The sequence below is a fragment of the Fusarium falciforme genome, chromosome 9 (genome assembly GCF_026873545.1).
Source record: "Fusarium falciforme chromosome 9, complete sequence".
Taxonomy (NCBI): domain Eukaryota; kingdom Fungi; phylum Ascomycota; class Sordariomycetes; order Hypocreales; family Nectriaceae; genus Fusarium; species Fusarium falciforme.
Genome location: NC_070552.1, coordinates 227220 through 245726, shown reverse-complemented (window position 1 = coordinate 245726; position 18507 = coordinate 227220). Strand labels below are relative to the sequence as shown.

The 18507-nt window shown below is 53.1% G+C and overlaps 3 protein-coding genes across 3 annotated transcripts; 2 read left to right on the top strand and 1 right to left on the bottom strand.

Annotated features, from left to right (window-relative positions):
• Positions 1-2451, top strand: NCS54_01098700 (Protein kinase domain-containing protein; the record flags this gene model as incomplete). The annotated part of the gene is made up of 1 exon (XM_053156274.1): positions 1-2451. Exon 1 carries the CDS (start codon positions 70-72, stop codon positions 2449-2451), a length of 2382 nt encoding a protein of 793 aa, XP_053012249.1. The 5' UTR covers positions 1-69.
• Positions 2452-4465: 2014 nt separating this feature from the next.
• NCS54_01098600 (Tam methyltransferase) lies at positions 4466-6017 on the bottom strand (the record flags this gene model as incomplete). Its single annotated transcript, XM_053156273.1, has 9 exons — positions 5836-6017; positions 5740-5783; positions 5552-5689; positions 5429-5498; positions 5331-5358; positions 5269-5281; positions 4793-5219; positions 4658-4742; positions 4466-4608 (listed from the first exon to the last, which is right to left on the bottom strand). Exons 1-9 carry the CDS (start codon positions 5971-5973, stop codon positions 4466-4468), a joined length of 1086 nt encoding a protein of 361 aa, XP_053012248.1. The 5' UTR covers positions 5974-6017.
• Positions 6018-14225: 8208 nt separating this feature from the next.
• NCS54_01098500 (Hypothetical protein) lies at positions 14226-17701 on the top strand (the record flags this gene model as incomplete). Its single annotated transcript, XM_053156272.1, has 3 exons — positions 14226-14647; positions 14702-14908; positions 14965-17701. 3 exons carry the CDS (start codon positions 14226-14228, stop codon positions 17699-17701), a joined length of 3366 nt encoding a protein of 1121 aa, XP_053012247.1.
• Between the last annotated feature and the right edge of the window lie 806 nt (positions 17702-18507).

Below are 18507 nucleotides of genomic sequence, written 5' to 3'. Positions count from 1 at the left end.
GTCTCAAAACAACAAGCCAGTTCTCGACGCCGATCACCCGCTCCCTCTTGCGCAAATCCATCAGCCTCCATGGGAGAACTTGAGAGGCTGCGAGAGCAGCTACGGGAGGAGCAACGCCTACGCGAAGAGGAGCAACGACGACGTGAAGCCGCCGAAGGCCGCGCCCTCAAGGAACAACACCAACGAGAAAAAGAACAACGCCGACGCGAAGAAGAGCAACGCCGACGCGAAGAAGAGCAACGCCGACGCGAAGAAGAGCAACGCCGACGCGAAGAAGAGCAACGCCGACGCGAAGAAGAGCAACGCCGACGCGAAGAAGAGCAACGCCGACGCGAAGAAGAGCAACGCCGACGCGAAGAAGCCGAGAAACTCGCAGACGCATCGCGACCATTGACACTCCAACCATATCTCGAGACATGTCATTCGCTCAGCCTTGCTATCGAAATAATAACCGACCGTTCCTTGACGACACAAGGGGACACGACAAACCCGACTGGGCGAATTTATCCTCAACGAATCATCCCGTGGGCCACATTCGCAAGGGAACAAGAACATGTCTGGGATGAGCTTTCCTTCAGTCCCTCCTTTTCTTCCCAAGCCGCCTTTCCATCTCGACATCAGTTGGACTATGTGAGGTCCCTGCTTCGCCCGGTCAGCAGCGAGATTGGACTCCGAAATAGCGAGCGAGACGTTGTGGAAAATGCCGTCCAGAAGCTGATGGACGCGACGTACAACGACTCGTCGCTGAGGAGTCATCTCGGCCTTGATGGGACGGTGACTTTCGAAAGCCACACGAACCTCGGTATTACCGACGACTCCCTCTCTGAATCGATGGAGCAAGTGTCGATTGGTTCCAGACCGCCCAGCCGGTTGACTCGACGTCGACGCAAGGCACGGGGGAAGGGCAACCGAGCAGATCAGTTCTGCATATACCGGGCCTCTGACGAACAAAATATCCCTGCCGTTGCGATCGAGTACAAGGCGCCACATAAGTTGAGACGCGACGAGATCGTTACTGGGCTGGTCTCGGAGATCCGGCCGGATCGTGACGTGATCAACCAGGAGGGCGAGGGATATGAATTCGCAGCGAGGCGACTTGCTACTGCCGTCGTGACCCAGCTCTTCTCCTACATGATAGGCAAAGGGATCCAGTATGGGTACATCGACACCGGGGAGGCATATGTTTTCCTCCGCATCCCGGACGACCCTTCCTGTGTCTACTACTCCGTCTGCGTGCCAAGCCTAGACGTTCAAGATGATGACGAGACTCGGCTCCATCGCACTGCTGTTGCGCAAGCCTTTGCCTTTGTGCTTCAGGCCATCCGATCGCCGCCACCCTGTCAAGCCTGGCATGACGCTGCTGAGGATCTCGATACATGGGCCGTGGAGTACGAGGACGTATTGCGAAGCATCCCGGAAACAGATCGGAAGCCGCGACGCGAGACTACTTACAAGGCGCAACGGTGGAAAGGGTTTGTACGCTCTCCAATCCGGACACGCTCCCGATGCTTGCCACCTCAGGACGGGGCGCAGCAACCCAGTGGTGACGACAGCGACGATGATGACGACGAGAGCCCAAGCCCAACGCCAAACCCAGGCGTTAGTCACGGAGGTGCCTCGACCACCACATCAACAGGCATCGGATCGAGCGAGATGCAGGGGCACGATGGAAACACAGCCTCGCAAGAGGGCACCAACGTGCGACCAAACATACAAGATCGACTGTACTGCACGCACGAGTGTCTCCGTGGGCTCGCGTTTGGTGACCCAATGGACCAGAAATGCCCCAACTTGGCGGATCATGGCAATGCGCACATCAACCGGCGCGAGTTTCTCCAACTGGCACGGGATCAACTAGCAGTTGATCGCGGAAAGGATGCTGATTGCGTGCCGCTCTACTTGTCTGGTTCACGTGGGTCACTCTTCAAATTCTGCCTCTCGTCGCATGGCTACACACTTGTGGCGAAAGGGGTAGAGGCAATGGATGCTGAGCATCTACTCTACGAGAACAAGATATACAGTCATCTCCGGGACCTTCAGGGGAAGTTCGTTCCGGTCTGCCTCGGTGTTGTTGACCTCATCAAGCCCTATTACTTCAACTGCGGCGTGTACGAAGACTTCATGTTCCTCAGTTATGGCGGGCGACCAGTGTTGAAAGGATTGAGGGAAGTCAATACAAATGTCGTCAAGGAGATTCTTACTGCACTCGGTCGATTACATCAGCATGGAGTCCTCCACCGCGATGCTGAGCCACGCAACGTGCTCTACGATAAGCGCACTGGCAGATGCATGATCGTGGATTTGATGCTGGCGGAACTGCATGCCCGACAACCTCTCGGACCCATCAACGTCAACAGACGAAATCGGAAGAGGAAATGGGGGCCAGGAAAGCATGAGAAGGACGTTTTTGCTGCTGAGGCGCAGTCCTTGCGGGCGAGCCTGACACAATAAGGCCGGGGTCTAATGGGCGTGTGCTGTGAATAATTGTGCTGTGATATTGAATGTACTGTGAAGGAATATACTGGGATACTGAATGTACTCGGATATCATATTCTGTCCTAAATTCTGTGCTGTGATATCATGTGCCCAAAAGCTGGTCCAGGACACAATGTGCTATCTCATAACCTGGGCTAGCATATTGCGAGGTCCCAAAACTGGGGCCTCTTGTGTTGCAGCCGGATTGACGGTTGATCCCGTAGCCCAAAGAGTCTCGGGTTGGTTGCAACAAATTTAAACCATGTATTCTTATCTAGATAAGAAAATACCCGAGACTTAGCCGCTCGAGCAGAGCAGTCCTATTGGTATAGAAGAGATTTAAGAAATACATTGTTTAGTTTCGCTTTGGCCCTAAGTTTCTATAAGGATAGCTTGTGACAATGGTCATGTCAGAGACAGAGGGGGAGGCAGGGCGGGCCGGAAGCTGACAACCATCACCGCGAGGCGGCAAGGAAGCGATGGTCGAGAGAGGAAAGGGCCAGCAGTGGATAACTTTAGCCTGTTCCTGTCACGCCATCCACTAAAGTCATATCCCTGGATTTAGCGCAGGGGTTCCCGGGCTAAAGCTAATCTGGTTTGTTGGCGTGCATCTAGCTAGATCAGACACCAACCCAGTAAGTGCCAGCTTCTTGTGGCATCATCTGAGGTTTGTGTTGGCGTGTTGGGGACAAGGAAATATCCACAGTTTGCTGTTGGTTCTATCCATGACCAAGTGCTTTTAGAGTGCGTTAGAGCCAACAGTTTTCGCTCTTTTTGTCCGTATTCGAAACTAGCGCCACATGGCTAAGATGAGAGTAATTCATGTTATTTAAACGAGGTCGCTCGCTCTGATCTCTGCTCAGAATCTCGCAACCAACTTTTCACGCATCACGCAACATCGCAATGGCCACAACAAATCGACAAACAGAGCAAAACGTCAGAGCAAATAATGATCAGAGAATGATGGATATCCTAAGGCTCGCACAACGCATATCCCCTCCTCGCCCTCGACGCCTATCCTCCCGTCAATTTCCACCACGATCGACCCGTCCTAAGATGCGCAACGACCCGGCGACGTTTATCATCAGGCAAGGGGATTTCGGCTTTGTCGCCTTCCGGGGACCGGACGGCACGATGACGATTGCTGCGACATGTGACGCTTGCTGCGTTCTAGGCGTGGCTTCAGGCATTTAATAGAAGAATGAGGTATACCGTGATAGAAAGTATGTTTGTTAGACTTAGAATGTGGAAAAGACGGCATGATTCTTGATTATATAGAAACTGTGGCCGATGTCCCCTTTGAGTGTGTTAACATTGTTGCCTGACGTTTTGATTCACTGATCACGTGTCGATAGCATTTATCCGGCTGTGGGGAGGCTGCCTAAGCTGTGATATCTTATCGATAAGAAATTGGACGGTTGGCTCAGCGCATGTGGCGCGGACGGTCTCGACATCGCGAACCAAACAACACCGACACAAAGAAAATGCAAGTACATTTAAACCGCCAACACTACAATGGCATTCTGAATCAAGTCACTCGCTCTATCTTGGCATCAAGATGGGGTAAACAACCGTTCCCTCGCGACCTAATCGAACCCGACCGGCCGAACACACCCTCGCTGAATCACCCCGTGGACCACATCCCCAAGGCACCGTCAGGTGGGGTGCTTCACCTGCGATGTCCACAAGCAGGGGAGCGGAAAGAGGCAGGGCTGACTCCAATCCTCTTCTAAAGGCCCGACGGGGCGTCACCCTCGAAGGTGCGCTAACATGTACGTTGCGCCGTTATACTCATGCTGATATAATGAACACACTCGTTCACGTTCACACGTGCCAGTGTTAGCGTGCTAATCTACGTGCGCCAGCACACGAGTGCCAGCTTCTCCGTCCCAACTCATGTGATCCTGTATCGGCCTAAACTCTAGTTTCTTAGTATGACATCATGGACAGGGTGAGTTCCTTCACACACCTACCCAACTACGTAGCCAGCCTACTTGCGGGCGTAGACGTAACGCACAGTCATGTAGCTATGTACCTTGGGGTTGCGTATCGCTCTGCGCAGGCGCATGAGAAACACCTGATACTCGTCTTTGGGCCACTGGACAACATCGTGCCACATCATAAGAGTATAACCTATAAGGCGTGAGAAGTTTGTCGACAGCAAAAGGGTCGGCTGTCTTACCCTCCAAGTCATTCTCTAGCGTAAGCTTAACGAATCGACCAATCTCAGCGAGTTTCGGGTCCTTGGGCCAACCGCCAATAGGAAACTGCAGAATACAATTTCAGTCAACTGCGACCAAGTTCTGAAGAAACCTACCTTGTAGTCTACCGTTTTGACATCTTCAAAGCCAGCCTCTTCAAACGCTTTTCGCTGCAAGTCGTGCACGAAAAAGGAGTTGCCTAGAATCTTGCCACCATTTTCAAAGAGCTTCTGATAGGTTTCGAATACAGGTTCCAACTCGGTAGTTCCATCATCACTGCGGAACGTGACGTCGGCCTCTCCCGACTGGACCCAGCCTCCTGGAGCACAGCAGCGGTATGCCTCCTTGAATAGAGTGTTCCAGTCCTTGATGGCGCCAAAGAGGTATCGAATATGGATAAAGTCGAAGTAATTTTCCTTCCATGTCCATGGTTGGATCGCATCGTCAATTTCGAAGCGGACATTCGGGGGGACCCATTGGGGCTGGCAAGGGGAGAGGTCTGTGCCAATCACTTCCGTGCTGGGGTATCGATCGGCGAATTCACTAAAGTCTGTAAGCAGGCGGTATACACTGTCATGTTTGGCTGTCGTACATGGCCCAGATACCTGTGAAGCCGTCAGTGGGCATCCAAATGAGGAACGGTCAAGAACTCACCACTTCCGGTACCAACATCTAGAACTTGCTACAAAAAGCATTGTAAAAATCAGCCCAAATGCCTCCAACCGGTTTCAAATTTTGCAGAAATATCCCACCTGTATGGCGTCTGTCTTTACAGGAGCAAGAAACAGTTCGTTGTCCAAAAGAAGTGTCAAGTAGTGGTGCCTGTTTGTTTGATTAAAATCGCATTCGTTGCGTCTCGGGATACAAAGCCGCACGTCAAGTCCATGGACTCTAGTTGTTGATCGTCGTTGGGGAAAAAGTAATTGGAGGTGAACTGGTCGCTGTGGTACGTGCGCCCCTGACTCCGACGGTACTCGAGGATGCTAGCAGAAACTGAGGCAGTTGAGCTCTCGCTGAGGCCTGTTAGAAGCGTATAATATGTGCTGTCAAGAGGCTCACTGACGCGTCGTCCCCAAGGGATGAGTCAGCATCGCCCTGAGGATCATACTACCAAAAAGTAAGTATTCTCCTCGATGCAAGAGGGGCCTTGAGAGTGTACATCAAAATCATCTGCGGGGACCAGTTCGTTCTGACCCGGGGGAGATCTCGATGGGGACTTCGACGGAGACCTTGCATGGGCAGCGACCGGTGTCGACGCCTCGGGCGTTGTTACAACTTCCGCAGATTGATTCGGCATGGTCCTGTAATGAATGTGAAGGGAAAGAACGTGGCGATAGGAACAGCAGAAGAGCAGGTGCATAAGAATGAGGGGGATGCCTCTGTTGTCAGCATCGGCCCACCAACTGAGTGATAGCGTCCCGAGCGGGCCGGAGACCTAGCCAGCCCAACTAACCAAAATTGTGTTAGAGATATGACACTGGTGGCGGCCCATAGTTTACCCCATCCAATCCAGACATTGAAAGAGAGGAGAAGTTGCTACTCCACTTTGGATGGTTTCGGTCACGCTTCGTTACATCCCTCATCAATACGGGCAGAGGTAAGTCAGCTCGCGCACCTACCCGTAAACCATTGCAAGCCATCGGGAATACTCGTGCTGCACGATCTTTCATTCTCCTCCACGAGGCGGCAGGGGTTAAGAGGGATCTTGGATGAAGTTGCCTGACCGCTGCAGGAATCCGTTCGATGTTACGTCCCCGAAGAATACAATCGCCGTCCTCGTACACCACGCCCTGCTGCCTAGCAAAGAACGACCAATCCTCTTTCAATACAACTCCATATTGAGGGCTACACGCGTCAAAATCGAATATAATGGGTCGTGGCCATTGCGCTCGGTCTTCGAAACAAGCGGTCGCTACCAGCATTCCGACCGCTGTAACCTACTCTCAGACTCCAACATGTTCGTCAGGAGAGTCTTATGCTGTCGAAGAATCCAGAGACGACGTCGTCTGCCTCGGGGCGTTTCCACGACGGCTCGACCGCGGGACGGATAAGACTCCAACGCCAAACCTCACCGCAACCAATGGCAGAATTCATAAACATAAGGGGAATGAACCCACCCGGCTCCATCGCAAACTTCCAGGCCGAAGAACAAAAGCAACTAGGGGGTTGAAGGGCTCAGGTGGCACAGTCGTACCAGCGCCGATAAGACATCAGAATATTCGAATAGGTCGTGCAAGAAACTCGAATGGACAGGTATTTGGCTTCTTCGACAGGGCAGGATGCTTCCGTCGCCGGGCGGAAGTGGATCGCTCTCGTGGGCGCGCAGATCCCGGGCCGTTCATAGTCTTGGAGCCAATATCCCATGAACAGGTGTCATACAGTCGACCGTACCAAAACATGTCGAGCAGACAAGTGCGAAGCGAAGCCCTTCGACGACTGATGGAAGGAGTCACTGACTCAACATCCCAAGGAGAAGTATGACGTATCCACTCACCTAGATGGTGGCAACAAAATCACTTATTTCAAGGTCTTGGACTCAAATGATGTTATTTCGTATTGTTAAGCTGAACCCCCAAGGTGCCAGTAGTTGGTGATTAGAAACGAAATAGTTCACGATAGAGGCTGCTGAAATTTGCCAGCCCGCTCTAGTATCACCATTCTCTCTTTGAGCCAGCAGGCTGGACATTGAAACGAAAACCTGGATGTCCACGCCGATACTCTGCTGTCCCAAATCTCCCATGCGCCTATTCCCGGCTTCACGACGGTGTATCTCTTGCCATCTTTCTTCCAGTAACTCTTCTTGGTAGGCCGGTACCGTAAACAATCGCAACAGAGCGCTGATGTTCGCTTCGGCCGCCCGCGCGCATCTAAAGGGGCCAGCCTTCTCAGCAACGAGAGCATTCGAGGGCAGAGCGGCGGGGGGAGATATTTGTGCTTCGCCACGGAGGGAATCTTCACGACTAGGAATGAAGAAATCTGGAGTAGACGTCTGCAGGTGAGTGCTAAGCAGAGTTGGTCTATGGGATCGGTGACGTGGGAGAAGAGGTTGAGGAGCAACTCGGATGGAAGACGAACGAGAGGCGAAGATATCCTGGGTACTGCGCTTAAAAGCTGACCATGCATTCGTTAGATGAGTCGATCTGAGTATGGGAAGCGTGTGCTTACCTCTTGTGGAATGATGAAGGGGACCGGGTCATGCGAAGTCATCACTGGCTCTGAGATCGCGGTCGGCATGTCGCGCAGCCAGTCCCTGATGGGTCTGCACTGGAGACCATGGTACTGAGCGTGAAAATGACGGCAATGGTCTTTACGGAAGAAAGAATCGTTACCGACTCGATTGACTTGCGTGTCCTTGGATGGAGCTGCGTAGTTCTTACGTCCCTCGCATCGGCGTTGGCTGGGATGTTGATGTTGCTCGCTCAGATACCGGCTGAGACACTGTCGACCAAAGTGTTGGTAGTGAAGCAGCCGAGGCAGATTATTTGGGTAGCGGCCTCAGGCAGCAACATCTTTGCGGAATTTCGGTGCGGGGGGGTCTCAGCAGCTGAAATGGATCCCTGTAGCGAGGAGCAGCTTGTGAGGCCAATAGGATTACGGCGGAGCTGTTCGATCTGCAACATAACATCGAACTGCTGGCAAGGTAATCTGCTGACTGTGAGGGATCGTAGTCGATCGAGGTCAATTGGTAGTAGGGGTCGAGTCTAGATGCAAGACGTAGCGCAAAAAGATCAGGTTCAGGTTCAGGTTCAGGTTCTATTCCTACTCGGTTTTGCGCAAAAAGATCAAAACCAGTCTGCCACAATCCCAAGGGCAAGTAGATGGTGTCAGGTGCGCTAGCGCACGTGACCCACCGGTTGACACGTGATCACGTGAGTTCGTGACACTGACCTGGTAACTCGCCGGAACTTTCGAGAACAATATGACTTACTGAGCGAACGCAAAGTAGCAGCAAAGGTCGTCAAATTCATGGAACAAACCCAGGTCCTTGGGCAATTCAGGACCAGTTCGTAATCAGACGAAGCTGAGCACTGGGGGAGACTGTAGGTAGGAGGACACATACACGGAGCGTATGACTCGCCCCGTAAGAGCCTAAAATCATATGTATATTAGTATTTAGAACCGCGATCTACAGAGGTTGCCAGCCAGTTGTAGATAGAGGTTTAAGGAGAGAAGTGGGAAGTCTGGAGGCGGCTGGCCAAACGCCAGTTGGCGTTTGGCGAAGTGGGGCGCAACGGATAAACATTCGGGGCGCTTCGGCTGCCGGCCAAACCCCGCTTACCGGGCATGGCTGCTGGGGAATGGCGGCTAAAACCGAGTAGGAATAGAACCTGAACCTGAACCTGAGAACAATATGACCTGCTGGCATGGTAGCCTGCTGTCATTGCAACCTGCTGTCAGTGTAATCTACTATCATTGTAATCCGGAGACATGGTAACTCGCTGGAACTTTCTAGAACAATATGGCCTGCCAGCAAGATAATCTGCCGGCATGGCAACCTGCTGGCACTGTAACCTGCTGGCACTGTAATCCGCTGCAATGCGAGGGTCTCGCGGGCTGGGAGACCGTAGTCGACATGTTGCAATCAGTCGCTGATGGGCCTGTCTTCTAAACATGGCATTGAGCACGGGCTGGATGCCGATGGTATCGCGGGAGAAACAATCATCACTGACGCGATTGACTTGCGTGGCGATGGGCTGTTTGGTTTCAATTGTTGTCGTCGTTTGAACGGCGACCAATGCGGGTTTGGCCGATATTATAGCGATGCCAGGCCGACAGGAGCAGCGGCCGATACGGACGACAGTCGACTTGGCAGATATAAGCGGTCGATACGGTGTGTCGTGTCGGTCGGAATCTATAAATGGAAGGATACAGAAAACTCGACCGATACTAACCAGGCCGACCCCACGCCCACCGACCTTGCGCCACCGCTGTATCAGCCGGGCTCCACATCAGCCATTGCATGCACCGACCTTGAAAGAGCCGATATGGAACCCGGTCGATACAGCGATGGCGCACGGTCGGTAGCTGTGGGGTCAATGTGGGGTCCGGCCGATACAGCGGTGGCGCAAGGTCGGCGGACGCTGGAGCTGGCCTGGGCCCGTATCGGTCTGTTTTTCTGTATCCTTCCGTTTATAGATTCCGACCGATATGCTATCCCGTATCGGCCGCTAATACCCGCTAGGTCGACTGTCGTCCGTATCGGCCGCTACTCTCACCGGTCTGCCATCGCCAACGTATCGGCCAACCCCGCGTCGCGATGGACCAGACTGCGCCACCACAATCACTAGCCACAAGGAGGAATACGAGGAAGTAGGGGAGAAAACAAAAACAAGGGCGCGACAATGTCCGTACGTTATCAAGACCCCGCAAGCCCCCAAGGTGTCCGAAAGAGGCTCTGGGTTCAAAGTGGCAGGGCGGGTTGGTGCTAGTTGCGGTAATGCGCGCCGAGCGCCCGTCCCAAGGTCACTCTCGCCGCCGGACCGCCTTTGCTCTACGATTCCATCAGTCACCTTTTTAACAAAGGGGTAGAGGTGGATACCCAGTTCGGCCTGATAGCTCTTGGGAGTTGGGCGACTTCGCCTTGGCAACGAACAAACCGCGACTGGCATCTTGGCTTAAGAATAGGGTTGATGAGCATGTGGCTGGATTGGAAGTTCTCTCTCTGGGGGAGCCATTCCCCTAGCTTACATAACCACAGTCAAGTCAACTCAACCACAAAATCTCATCTCCTAGCGCATTACTGAAACAGATAAATATTCGCGATTTATGCCTATCCTGCCGTTAAGAGCTGAAGCTCCTCTAACGCCTCGTCCTCCATTGGCCATCGGTTGGCTCTTAGTCCTCTACTGGCGCTTCGCAACAGCATCCTAAGCTCTGCACGCGACCATCCTTGCCCTAAGAGGCTGCCAGCCAAGCAAATCAATTTACTTAAGAAGCCTGGGCCACTAGTTACATTCAAGCGAATTAGGCACGCAACACAGACGGCTTCTCAAGGGCTCGGCTCATTTCGAAAAGGCATTGGTGTTGGAGAAGTGGCATGCATGATGATGTTACACAGGCAGCCACCTCAAGGGAAGATGTCACCCCATGATACCTTAATTGTCAGAACAGCGTTACAGATCTGTTGCAGGATCAGCGGGTCTAGTATCTTGGCCTTGCTCCCTCAGATACAAAGACAACGAGGGAGAACGAAGAACAAGGAGGACGAAGACAAGGAACCTGATTAATACACTCAAGATCATCCCAATATCATCTTTCATCATCAGTTACCTAGTGAGGGCGCGCTGTCTAACAATTGGCGGACCCCGTAGGGGACCGGTCTCCTGTACATATCCAAGAGTGGCTACTAGTAGCTTGATTACCCTGATTATCTGATTTCCAGAAGTGGCTACAAGTAGCCTGATTACTCCCTAATCTAGTGGCTACTAGTAGCCTGATTACTCTGATTATCTGATTTCCAGAAGTGGCTACGAGTAGCCTGATTACTTCCTAATCTAGTGGCTACTAGTAGCCCGATTACTCTAATTATCTGATTTCTAGGAGTGGCTACGAGTAGCCTGATTACCCCCTGATCTACTAGTAGCCTGATTACTCTGATTATCTGATTTCCAGAAGTGGCTACGAGTAGCCTGATTACTGTTGCATATGCCTCTACCCAGATTGTCACAAGAGTGCACCACAAGAGTCAGAGTGGTATTACAGATCTGTTGCAGGTCCGGCAGGTCTTGTATCACAGCCTCGTCTCGTCGAATATAATGAGGACGAGGAAGGACGAAGACGACGAGACAGAGTTGAATCAATCACTAATCTATTCTCCATCTTGAGATCATCATTCATCTTGACTGACCTCCCTCGTATCCGACAATTACCCCCTAATAGACCCACTTCGATGTTCTGTCAAAGATTGAACAGCTCTCCACCAACCACTACTCGGGAATCGCATTGGCCTCACAAGCTGCGCAGAGCTACGGAGGCCAGAGCTTCCTTTTTTTTTTTTTTTTTTAAACAAGTTTATCACCACCGCAGACCTGTTCCTGTTGTCTAGGGCAAAGCGATGATCGTGTATGTAACAGCCTGCCTTGAGACTGTTTGCGAGGCGTACAGGTCCTGCCCATGTGACGTGCTTGCTATTGACTGGGGGTGTCAGGTGGCCCACAAATAGCATCAGGTCCGATTCAAAGCAACCAGGAGGCTGAAAACAGCTCCCTGCTTACACAAAGCTGGACCCTTGGGCTTGGGCCTTGGATGCTGGTGCCATTTCTGGCACCCATAGCAAGCTGGTTAGGTATATATACCCTAGAGCATCGGGATTGCCAGCCCCAGCCTCTTCAACTCCATACTCCAACGATGGCTATTGATCACGGTGCTATCCCGTATGATTTGACAACGGCTGCTGGTAAGAATGCCAAGGTAAATAAGAGAGACCGAAGTAATGAAAACTTTATGAAAAGATGGTATACTTTTAAAAAGAACAGCTTCGAAGTTCACCAGGCATATGACGCTGAGGTCTACATCTGCATTCGCCGTAAGGGTGAAAAATACGAGTTCAAGTCTACTGACAAAGCTGTCGCTAATGGAGTGCGGCAGGATGAGCAGCCAATCCAGCGGCCAGCCGAAATCGTCGAATAATCACCGTCTCGGATATTTCGCCAACAACGTCCGCTCGAGAAAGACGACGGATCCCGATCTAGGAGGATTCGATGACGGGGATTTTCCGAGAATTTCGAGCAAACACCCCTGGCGAATTATCGCTGACAGGGTCTGCTCTGAGCTTTCGGGTGATCTTGTCTGGCGAATTATCGCCAACAGGGTCTGGTCCTGACCTGTGGCGACACGCGCACTTGGCACCGCTGTTGCGACCTGGGACGAGACAACTTCCGAGGTTTAGCCTGGGGTTTCCTTGTGCGCATGTGGGCGCAGAGGGTCGCGACATCGCGAAGCAAACAACACCAACAAGAAGACGAACAACGTGCAAGTACATTTAAACCTTTGATGCTACACCAATATCCTGAACCAAGCCACCCGCTCGATCTTGCTATCAAGGTGGTAACCGACCGTTCCCTCACGATCGAATCGAGCCCTACCGGCCGAATCCACCCTCGCTGAATCGCCCCGTGGACACGAACGTCGACAACCCGTACCCAATCCCAGATTGGTACCGGAAGGCGGCCACATTTGATATTTGTACGCCTAGACGTACATGTATGGGTTCCCTGTCGGAGCTACCTCATTATGTAATAGAGCATCGCCATGCCCCGGGCCCTTTCTGTATGAGGTAACTTGTGACGATCGTAGGGTTCCCAAGGGATAAACCGGTCGTGCTGGGTTTATATTGGCAGAGGGCATGGTTATCATGCTCACCAGGGAAATACCTGTGGTGCTCACTCACACCATAGTAGATCCTGCTCACATCTGCAGCGATCTTGTCACGTGCTGGGTTCTGCCTCGCCAGACCGCCTGACCTGGTACTTGGCCGTGACTCAGTGTTTGGGAGCTAGAGCCTCAGGTTGATAACCTCATCAAGGCACTGACTTCAGGGACCTAAATTGGGCATTAGAAAAGCGACAAATCGAAACTATCGACAAAACCTAGCCTAGGAAAACTATCGACAAAACCTGGTCTAGGAAATATCACCGACTTGGTCTGCTCGAAACTATCGACAAAACCTAGCCTGGGAAATGTCCGACTGGGTGAGACAAGACATTACCAAGATCCATGTATATTAGTCCCGAGCAACTAAATTATCCATAAGAAGCCTAGATCCAAGCAGCTCTATTCGTGACCCTTCCTATCTCCGTGTCTTCGGCCCTTGAGCACCACTTGACCAGCCAACATATTCAGTACTCGAACCGTACCCACTCAAGCCGATGGTCCCTCCCGCGCATAATGTCTTACTAGTGGCAGCCACCCTCGTCCACAAGGAGGTTCTGGTGTCGGCAGGCAACAGGGTGGCTTAATTGAGGGGTAGGCGAGGATTGGGGATCCGGTCTTGCATTGCGCAAGTTGTCATTCATCGGGGGAGATCACGGCCTCGCTTCGTAGTTTGCTCGTACGTCTCATTTGTCTGAGCTCTTCTAGTGTTAAAAGTCTTTGATATAGGAGACAATTGATCCTGCTGATACACCTATTGCCGATTTCGTGGTCAATCGGTCGCTAGGGTCAGCTGGGGCTAACGGCCTATTCCTTGCCTGCTGATCTGGGGATGGGCCTTAGCGGCGCTAAGGGGCTTCGGCCACGAACATGGATAGGGTGAAGCGCCCTCATGGAGATTAATCTTGTACTCGTCCTTCGTTACTAACAGCTATTGCCTGTCTCCCGGGTACAGTGAGGTGCTGTGACGGACCGATCATTACGAAATGCGCAAAGCGCATTTACCTCCTTGGCAGGAATCCAGGCGTGACTCCACCCCGCCACAGCCTCGTTGGGCATCTGCCGTGGTACCTGTCGACAGATCCCCCTCCCTCCTCAACACTTTCGTCTCGGGCTATTGATTCGAAAGCTCGACTGCGTCAAAAGCACTGCTCGACCGTCAGAATATCATCGCTTGCCATGGCTGAGGCGGTAGGCCTCGCCGCAAGCGTCATCGCTATCATCGACCTATCCGCGAAGGTCGCGAAGCTCTGTTCCGACTACTCCACCGCCGTCGGAAACGCTAGGGCCGACATCACACGCCTCCAGAGTCAGCTGGGCAGCCTAGGCGAATGCCTCCAAGGAGCTCGGCGTCTTCTCAATGACCCGAATAATCAATCGCTTGCAACGTCGCGAAAATTGGTGGACTCTGTCAATGGCTGCACGTCAGAGCTGGTCCAAGTGCAGAACAGGCTGCATCCGGGCAAGGCCCGCAAGGCGATGCGCCGTTTCGGACTTCGTGCCCTCAGGTGGCCGTTCGATAGCAAGGAGGTTACCGGGATCATCTCTAACCTGGAGCGCTACAGCCAAGCCATCATGTGGTGTCTGCAAATCGACCAGACGTGAGTGGGCGCGCCATCCAGAAGGCTCGGCAGAACCTGCTGACACCATCGCAGTACAATCTTGCTCGACATACAGCAGAAGTTCGAAGGCGTCTCGCTCCAACCGCGCAGAGATAGATCAATTGCTCGCAAACCCTGCTTCTACGTCCCGTTCGACCGAGATCCCGACTTCGTCGATCGGCCGGATATTCTTACATGGCTAAGGGAGCAATATACAGGCTCCACCGGTCGCATGGCCCTTGTGGGCATGGGCGGGTTTGGGTACGGGCCACCACATGAACACCCTTTGAGGACCGCCTTGCGCTGACCGACCAAAGTAAATCACAGGTTGCCATCCAATTCGCGCATCACATCCACGACGAAGCACCGCAAACCAGCGTCTTCTGGGTTCACGCGAGCTCGAAACCGAGATTTGAAGAGGCCTACCGGTCTATTGCACAAAGGCTAGAGTTGCCGAGGCGAAATGACCCCGGCATCGACGTGCTCGGGCTCGTCCGCGACTGGCTGCAGACCGAGGAAGCTGGCTCGTGGTTGATGGTCTTGGACAATGCTGATGATGTCAACCTCTTTCATCCCAGCACCAATGCCAGAGGGAACAAGGCAGCAAACCAACCAACGGACGAGGACACTGTTGTAAAGAGCGATCAGCGACCACTCACGGCATATCTGCCGAAGTGCCGTAGTGGAACCATCCTCGTCACATCACGCAGCATGGACGCTGCTGAAAAGCTGACAGGTAGCCAGAAGGCTATCTATCGGATCTCAACCATGGATGACGCCCAAGGCCTTCACCTTTTCCGGAACAAGCTCAACGGAGACTTTGACAAGGATGCCGCTGCCGATCTTCTCCAGGCTCTGGACTGTATCCCGCTGGCCATCACCCAAGCGGCGGCGTACATCAACCGTCGCGCCCCCCGCGCATCAGTAAAAACATATCTGGATGCCTTCCGGGAGAGCGACAAGAAGAAGGGCAGTCTCCTCAACAAAGACGCGGGGGACCTTCGACGAGATGAGACCGTCTCTAACTCCGTGGTTATGACATGGCAAGTCACCTTTGAACAGATACGCCGCGAGAGACCATCTGCGGCGAAACTGCTCTCCTTCATGAGCTTCTTCAATCCGCAGGCCATTCCTGAGTTTGTGCTTCACGACTATAGCACCGATTTGACGGATAATGTGGACAGAGATGCAGAGAGTGACGACTTTGAGGATGATCTTGATGTCCTCCGTGGCTACTCGCTCGTATCTGTGACAGCAGCACAAGATATGTGTGAGGTGCATTCCCTAGTTCAATTTTGTACACGAGCTTGGATATCCATGGTGGACGATGCGGAACGATGGAGACAAGTGTTTTTGCGGTCCATGTCCAGACATTTCCCAAGTGGTGCATTCGAGACATGGCCAACTTGCCAGTTGTTACTTCCTCACATCGAGTCTGTATTAGAGGAGAAGCCGCAAGATGAGGACCTGCCGAACTGGGCCCGTTTGCTGACAAATTGTGCATGGTATATGTTGACTATCGGCAACTACACGGCGGCAGAAAAATTAAGCGGGAAAGCAGTCGAAACAAGGACCAAGGTGCTGGGAGAGGAGCACCCCGATACGCTGTTAAGCATGGGTAACCTGGCGTCGACATTCTGGAACCAAGGTCGATGGAAGGAGGCGGAAGCGCTACAGGTGGGAGTGATGGAGACAAGGAAGAGAGTGCTTGGAGAGGAGCATCCCTCGACGCTGTCAAGCATGAACAACCTGGCGTCGACATTCTGGAACCAAGGTCGATGGAAGGAGGCGGAAGCGCTAGAGGTGGGAGTGATGGAGACAAGGAAGAGAGTGCTTGGAGAGGAGCATCCCGATACGCTGACGAGCATGGCCAACCTGGCGTCGACATTCTGGAACCAAGGTCGATGGAAGGAGGCGGAAGAGCTAGAGGTGGGAGTGATGGAGACAAGGAAGAGAGTGCTTGGAGAGGAGCATCCCGATACGCTGTCAAGCATGGCCAGCCTGGCGTCGACATACCGGAACCAAGGTCGATGGAAGGAGGCGGAAGAGCTAGAGGTGGGAGTGATGGAGACAAGGAAGAGAGTGCTTGGAGAGGAGCATCCCGATACGCTGACGAGCATGAACAACCTGGCGTCGACATTCTGGAACCAAGGTCGATGGAAGGAGGCGGAAGCGCTAGAGGTGGGAGTGATGGAGACGAGGAAGAGAGTGCTTGGAGAGGAGCATCCCTCGACGCTGGCGAGCATGAACAACCTGGCGTCGACATACATGAACCAAGGTCGATGGAAGGAGGCGGAAGCGCTACAGGTGGGAGTGATGGAGACGACGAAGAGAGTGCTTGGAGAGGAGCATCCCGATACGCTGACGAGCATGGCCAACCTGGCGTCGACATACATGGACCAAGGTCGATGGAAGGAGGCGGAAGCGCAAGAGGAAGGAGTGATGGAGACGAGGAAGAGAGTGCTTGGAGAGGAGCATCCCTCGACGCTGACAAGCATGGGTAACCTGGCGTCGACATACATGAACCAAGGTCGATGGAAGGAGGCGGAAGAGCTACAGGTGGGAGTGATGGAGACGACGAAGAGAGTGCTTGGAGAGGAGCATCCCGATACGCTGTTAAGCATGGGTAACCTGGCGTCGACATTCTGGAACCAAGGTCGATGGAAGGAGGCGGAAGCGCTACAGGTGGGAGTGATGGAGACGAGGAAGAGAGTGCTTGGAGAGGAGCATCCCGATACGCTGACGAGCATGGCCAACCTGGCGTCGACATACATGAACCAAGGTCGATGGAAGGAGGCGGAAGCGCTACAGGTGGGAGTGATGGAGACGAGGAAGAGAGTGCTGGGAGAGGAGCATCCCGATACGCTGACGAGCATGAACAACCTGGCCATTATCTGGAAAGACCAAGACCGTACCAGAGATGCTTTAACCCTAATGCGAAGCTGCGTTGTCCTACAAGAGCGAGTGCTCGGTACAGACCATCCGCATACAGCGTCATCGGTGGCAGCTCTCGCTGCGTGGGAGAACATGAGCGACTTATCTGGAGAGGAATAATTTTGAATTGACAACATGAAGCATACGAACAGTAATGTACGGGCAGGCCCAACCCGCCTCGGTGGGGATTGGGATCGGTCTGTGGCCCAGCACCGCGAAGGAAATGGTGTACAAGGTGTCGAAGAGTTCAACGGGGCCACAGGGCCTCGGGGCTTGGGTGGATACCTCCGCTTCCGTGACCCATCTGATAGCCTTGCACCCCGACAGCTCCGGAGTAGCATGCTCGTCCATCCCCCTGCCTCAAGCACACATGTAATCCGGGACGATTCGTGGAACCCCGTACCCACGAATAGCTGCGTCGATGGTGGCCCAAATTCCTCCGTCGTGCCGAGCTTAGCAGTATCGTAACCCAAGTCTCATAGACAACATGTAGCCAGATGTGTAACATGAGCCGATGAATGCGGTCACAATCTAGCGGCTTAATCAAGCTTTGCTCTTGCATTTTCGCCGCTTATTGTCTCGCCCCTTGCTATCTTTTCCCTCAATCTTTTGCATGATGGACCAGTGTTGCTTGACCCCGTCTACTGAGCATTTCAATCTCTCGGCAATAGCGTGCTCTGATGGCATGCCGTCGATAGCGGAGACAGGCGAGAGAGGTAGGGCGGGCTGGAAGCTGACAACCATCACCGCGAAGTGGGATGCACGGCGGCAAACAGGCTGACCGGTGTGCCTTGAGGCTCACGGCAACGCCATCCTGGAATAGAATGGCGTTCTCGCCTTGCTTGTCGCTGGTCGGTTGTTTGGAGGCCATCTTCAACAAGGGTTCTGCAACGCCCTGCCCCTTTCTCGTCGTGAGCGTGCATGAT